Here is a 6843-nt window from a genome sequence, read left to right as displayed (position 1 = left end):
CCCTGAATTAAACCAGTCAATATGTAACTCTATGTACAAGTATTTTTTGAATTTGCAATAGAAGTTAAGTATGCGATTAATATAAGTGCTGTTGTGCCCGTAGCCGTGAAGGAGGGACTTTGTCGGGATGTAGGCCCAAAAGATTAGGATCCACGCATTAATAAACGACACTCCGTACTTTACAGTAAAGAGGATGTATTTGCTCTCATTTTATTACAAGAGGTTTAAATAGTAACTTAAGTCAACACGCGTTACGTAGGATGCGCGGTTACTTTCAGAAGCGATCTTTCTGATCCTGTCGCTATTGACATATACATTCATTTCATTACGGCGGAAGGAGTGTGATGACCCCGATCGGAGCACGTACGCGTTCCGCGCTACTCTGCCGCTGTCTCAGCATTCTGAGATTTTAATAATAAAGAATTTATTTTTATTAATTCCCAATTTGCAAAAGAAATTAATATTCATTTTCATCTAAATACTAATTTTCACGTAACTAAAAATTTTTCTCTGATACGAATTACCAATCTTTTAAGTAATGGGTAATTTACTTTTGCCTAAATATTAATTTTTATATAATTAGTAATTTTTGTGACTAATTACTAATTTGCTAATTCAATAAAAATTTAATTTGTTGTTATTGCTAATTTGTGAATAAAAAATAAAAAATGGAAATTTTTTGCCGATCCCTGCTTATCACTACAAAATGCATGATATCAGTACAAAATTACCTTTTTCAAAAAAAGGTAAAAAAAGGCGCCAAGTACACGCGCATATATGATATAAATTCAAAAATCCCAAATAGTAGTAGCTTTATTTCTCCCTAACAAAATAATTCATAAAATTGCGTTACCTAACTCAAATAAGTGATTTATTTAAAAAAAAAGTGAAATTTTTAAATTGCGCCAATTGCAAAGAGAATATATATATTCTTTTATAAAATATATAAATTTTTACAATAAATTTTTATTGTAAAAAAACTTGGCGCTGCTAGACCTCAAAATTTAATAAAGAACTAAAATTTTGATTGAATTTAATAAAATACCAAATTTTTGATTGAATAAAAAAGCAATAAACATAATTTAGTGAAATATGCAGCAGGAGTAAACTTGGGAGCGCCAAGTTTTTTTATAAAAAAAATTTATTTATTTTATTTTAACCCTTAACATACACACTACCTGTTTGAGACATAAAATATACACTGGGTCATTTTGACCCAGCGCTACTTTGCGTAATTACCACAAACGGGGGATTGATTCTTTTTGGCTGAAATTAAAAGGGTGCATTCTTGCAACACTCAAAATGAATGTCAGATTGTTTGTAAAGGGTTATTAATAAAGTTTTATGGTTCAAAATTTCAAAATATGGTTTATAAACCAAAAAATTGCTATTTTTACGAAATATTCAATAACTTTCTAAATTTTCAATATTTTTACGTGAAAATTTAACTGCATACTCTCTGGATTATATACTTTAAGGTAAAAATACGCGCAAAAGCTAATATTTCAAAAAAGGTATTTATTTGGAAAACCGAAAGCAATATAAATCGGTAGCACATTTGCTACAAGATTCGTTAATGAACGATTCGTTTTCGATGGATAGAGCATGGAAACAATTCGAAACTATAGTAAATAGACAAAACAATGTTAAAAAATATTAATCATACCATTATATAAAACCCGACTGTTTATCTCTGTCCGTCCGTCTGTCCGCGAACTACTCATTCGTTAGTGGACCAAATTTTTACCAAAAGTATATGAAATAGGGGTAGAATTTTCCGGGGAGTGCAATAATGTGGTTAATTTTTCGTTACCGATCTTTTTGGAAACCGGTTCCGACCCTAGATTGTACGACATCTATGTATAATTCAGTGTTATTATTGGTAAACAACTGATTAAAAAAATTTCAGAGCATATTTAAACGTTTACTTACACTTTAATTGTTCAAAAGAAGCTCAAAAAAACTAAAAAATAAAAATCACAAAAAATCACCCCCAAAATGCGTAAACTACACACTGGGTCAAAATGACCCGTGATTTTCGGAACGTTGACGCGGACGGCAGCCAGACACAGCCGGACGCCTGCTGACTTACAACGACTGTACCGCTATCTAGAGAGAGGTTAAAACCAAGATATGGCGCGACAGATCCCGATTTCGGCGTTTCAATGGTAGGTAATGCGACACAATTTTTTTACTGGTCATTTTGACCCAGGTTGTATGTTAAGGGTTAATTAAATATTTTTATTTTGTACTGTTATCTCTTTAATTCTTTGTGATTAAAATGATTCTTTGTAATATTATAATTTTGTTAAAAAGAATTAAAGCTTGGGTTGAAATAGGAAGATCCTTGAATGGAAATACAAAGATACGTACCACTTGAGTTTTATTTTTTAAAAGTAGTTGCACAACAATTATTTTTCAAAGTTGTGTATTCATCTCATCGTGCAGTAAAATAACCAACATTAAAAACAAAAAATCTAAATCGATATTCTCTTCGTCTTTCATCCCTAAATTCTTTTTTTTATTTTTTATTTCAGTTTCAGCTAGCCGATAAGACTGTCATCGCCAAGACCTATTTCGCGCCTAGAAGTATATTAAATACTTTATAACTTTATAAATTATGATATTTTTTAAACTTTTTGGAAAGTTAAAAGAATGTACTATAAAATAATATAAAATTTATTTTTCTCTGATTAAGGAGGTTCTACAGATAATGGATGTATCTAAAAATTGAAAAAAACTTCATGGACGTATAAATTGAGATGCAAGAAAAGTGCTCGAAAAATTTTAGCATCGGTTATCGTGCAAAAATGAAAAATGAATTTGAAATCAGTTTTTAACATGAGCTACATATAGCCGAGGGGCTCTTGGAGACAGGAAACGAGATATTAATTATATAAAGGCGACCTACCAGAGATTCAAAAAACGGAGCTCTTATAGATCTTAAGGAGGTTGAAGCGGTCCAGTTGAGTCAATTGACGGTTTAGAAAAAAGTTTTTTATTAGGTCATTAAAAAATCTGTATTAGGTATTATTTTATTCTCCATACGCTGCTATTGCATAAAACGTATAGTAGAAGTATCATATTATGGATCTTTATATTTTAATTAGCTAAAAACGAAACACTTTTTCGCCAATGCCAACTTGAAAACTTGTGGTATTGCTAATTATTTCAATATAAAAATGACATGAATATATGTTTTGCCATTGATAGAATGAAATAATGATTATTACTGGTAGCTCCCTTGACAATTATATAAGCTGTCGATTTTTTAATAACTTTCCGTCGATTATATTAAATACGATTGAAACTTGGCAACGTTGCACTTTTGTGAGGTTGGTGGCCGTGCTCGCCTCTGTGTTGAGCCACGTAGCGGCAGTTGCTAAACGTAAACATGCTCGTGAATTTTCTGTCATTCTAGGTAAGGTTAGGGTGACATACATTATACATTGCCGACGTTGCGAATATACATTGCCGACGCTGCGTTGCCACATCTACCTACTCGCGAACTGTCAACTGTTGTTTCAGTCTAATTTCGATTGCTTTAACTCGTAATATATTTGTTATTAGGTGGTGAATACATGTTTTCTTGCGTTCTAAATGTTCGCATTAATTTACTGTACGCGTAGGCACGTTTTTTGAGCGTTTATATAGACTAAATATTAAAGAAAATTGGGATCAATCATCGCCGTCAACGCTTTCTCCATATAACCCCATGTAAAACGACGCATTTTGGAAATTAATATCTCAGCTTCTGGATGGTCAATAAATCTGAAATAATTCTCACACATGCGGTAGATCCTATACTATCATATATATTTTTTACAAACAAAAATCTAGAATTGACCAAACTGCTTCAACCTTCTTAATCTAAACTTTTCAGAAATATCGAGAAAAACAAGGGTTATCGCGTAAAATTTTGTGATATTGGCTATTGAAACAGGCCATATCACAGTTCACGTAGCGTGCTTCGAATAACAAGGGAAATTTGGCAATGTCGCAGCGACTGCACCCGTGCGAAAAGTGTACAGCCATCAGTATAGCACCACAGTATGACAGCAAACTTAAGCACCTAACGTTTACGAGCGCTTACGGAGAAGTACTCGCTCTAGAATTATGTGAAATTGTAAAATAACCACGGTCATATGAGCAGAACTGTCAAGTTCGCGACGTTACCACATTTTCTTCCATGTATAAGCCGCCAGAGTCAAAGTAGCACTTACACGATATTTTTAAGGTAGGCGTCTCGCTACGTGCTAGTCATGTGACTGTTTGTAGGTTTTCACGTTCAGAAATATATTTCAGGCAATTTTTGCTAAGGAAAAAATAATTTTATGAATTATGGTGTAAAATTTCACACGTGACAAAGTATGTTACTTTTTCCAAATTATGTGATTTTTCTCATTTGACTCCGTTTTGATCAGCTGATCATGCGAGTCGTCGAGAAAGGTTATCATCTCCTTTTCGATTGAATTTTGACAATTACTGAGAAAGGGTTTCAAAACGCATGACAGAGGTGTCAATCACTATCCAATTCGGCTAAGAAAGACGAGCCCCATAACCTGCAACTACAGTGATTAGCCAGCGGCGTTGCCAAGTCTTCCCAACCTCACATCGACCAAAAAATGTCTGCTCGATTACCGCATTTTCACTAAAATAAACTAAAAAATTAGCAGCAAAATCTCCGGTAAACTATATATTTTATGGTTGCATCGGATTCTTCGAAATCTAATGTACAAAAAGCAATGTTTTTTCTCACTTCATCTAATCGAAAAATGCGAAAATATGTGATTGAAACCGTGATAGAGCTTTTTTTTCTGGCCGTCTGTATGAAGTAATGCAAAATTTGTGATTTTCGAGATCGATTTTCTAGAGTAAATAGTCGGTAAGGAGCCACAGAAAAAATCGACTGCAAAGCTGATCATATAATTTGATATAAAATCCGAAATCGAAAACTTTATCTAATACATGCCCTGACGAGACGACTACCTTAATTATTCCTTGCTTCGACTAATATGGGTATGATATAAGCTCTAACGTCAAAATTCACGAAAATATTTTATGAATACTTAGAATCGATGAATTTGAAGATTTTCTCTTCATCTCTCAATTGACTAGAGAGTACCTGTAGAACCTCCTTAATACCTGACCAATTCAACCTCTAATATCAACTATTTTTGCAGTCGTCCAAACTAACCTCTTAATACAAAATCATTTTTCATCCTTTTTATCAGATCTATCACAATTTTAAGACTAATTGTATGACTACTATAAGTTTTAAACTTGCTACTACTTGACTACTTTATGTACTAATTAAGTAGTATCGTATACTATATAATTACAATTTCTTATTTAGGATTGCCCGTTTATGTGAAGATGCAAGTTAGTTTCCAATAAAAAGAGCTAATAAAATAAAAGAGCATTTTGTATAGGCTACCATAAAATTACAAAGTAACTAACAATAAGTAAAAAGTAGATCGACTACAATGTACTTACATATCGATTGCAATTATTGAAGAGCTTGTGCTTGCTACATACTCTAATTATTTCCCACATTTTCCATCGTGGTATAGGTATTAATTACCACGAAGAATTTAATAATTATTGGTGAATAAATCATGCGTTATTGATTTTACTGTTTCTTCTGGAATTACCATTTCTCTTCTATGACATGCCGTTTAACATATGGCAGTTACAAAGAAAATTTTGTAATAAGACTTGATGCAGTAACATGGCAATCGTTCATTTGAAGTTTCAACGGATGTTATATGTTCTTCGAGTATTAGGGACCTTCACCAACACATGGCCGCCATATCCAAATGCTGGCAAAAATGAGCTTATTCTTCGTAATCTTTACTATTATATTGCTATCTTCATATTGATTGCAGTATGGATATCAATGATAATTAGTACGTACAAGAATCGAAATGACATCGGCGTATCAATGAAGAACATGTCTCATATAGCGGCTATAACAGAAGCTATACTTAATTCAATCTTATGCAGGATTAAAAGAAAACAACTACAGGTAAATATATTTTTACAAAATATTTTTTAGTAGAATTTAAAAAAAGGGGATTTCAATGACATGTGTTTTATTATTAAAGTCATAATCCTATAATAATATTATTCTGAATAATTTTTTAAATAATGTTAAAAAAATGATTAATCCTCGCATTGTTTACTAAAAAGTTATTAATCTTACATTATTTGTACATTTATCATACACAAATATCTCATTATTAAAATTAGAGGAAGTTCTAAACTACCCTAAGCCTTTTTCAATACAACTTGAAAATTATTAAAGATATCTGAACATTGTTTACACTGAGTTGTAATGCCAAATGTTTATTACATCGTGTTCCTAACTAATTTTATTTATTTGTAGTTTTAGTGTTATAGAAAAATTTTCGAAGATAGATTTTTGTAGGGTAAGGTGAACCATGTCAGACAAGGTGAACTACTTTATTAATCTTGCAAAAAAGTAATTTTTATTTTATTTTAAGGCATATTAATAATGAAATAGTCTATAATAATTATTATATTATATATTTATTATATTATAATATATTAGAAACTCTCATTTTTGTGCTTTTTGTAATAATGCCATACAAATGCGTATATCACGTTTAAAACTTTTACTCATATATGTATACTCATATCTACTCATCGTAATAATATTACACTTAAAAGAAAGAAACAAATACAGTATAAAATACAATACTTAAAATACTAAAAAGTGGCGGATTATAAATTATCTCGCCTTGTCCGATGTTACTATTTTTAATTTTTTATCGTATACAATAGAAATGTACACCATATGACACTTGCTAAGTATACCAC

The 6843-nt window shown here is 31.6% G+C and overlaps 1 protein-coding gene and 1 long non-coding RNA gene across 3 annotated transcripts in view; one reads left to right on the top strand and one right to left on the bottom strand.

The window, feature by feature from the left end:
* Positions 1 to 201: 201 nt before the first annotated feature.
* On the bottom strand, positions 202 to 5378 carry LOC139817532 (uncharacterized). Its single transcript, XR_011733255.1, has 3 exons — positions 5198 to 5378; positions 2374 to 2583; positions 202 to 401 (listed from the first exon to the last, which is right to left on the bottom strand). It is a non-coding gene; the product is annotated as an uncharacterized lncRNA (long non-coding RNA).
* Positions 5379 to 5684: 306 nt separating this feature from the next.
* The window catches only part of LOC139817307 (uncharacterized), a 234041-nt gene continuing 232882 nt past the window's right edge, over positions 5685 to 6843 (top strand). Inside the window, exon 1 of one of the 2 annotated variants that reach the window (XM_071785287.1) lies at positions 5685 to 6028. In XM_071785287.1, coding sequence (XP_071641388.1) covers positions 5732 to 6028 — 297 coding nt within the window. In that variant the 5' untranslated portion in view covers positions 5685 to 5731. The remainder of the gene's footprint in view (positions 6029 to 6843) is intronic. The other variant, XR_011733183.1, reaches the window with a different exon arrangement.

Source organism: Temnothorax longispinosus, chromosome 8 (assembly GCF_030848805.1).
Source record: "Temnothorax longispinosus isolate EJ_2023e chromosome 8, Tlon_JGU_v1, whole genome shotgun sequence".
In the NCBI taxonomy this organism is placed as follows: Eukaryota; Metazoa; Arthropoda; class Insecta; order Hymenoptera; family Formicidae; genus Temnothorax; species Temnothorax longispinosus.
The sequence above is the reverse complement of the archived record's forward strand: the minus strand, read 5'-3'. Positions and strand labels throughout refer to the sequence as shown.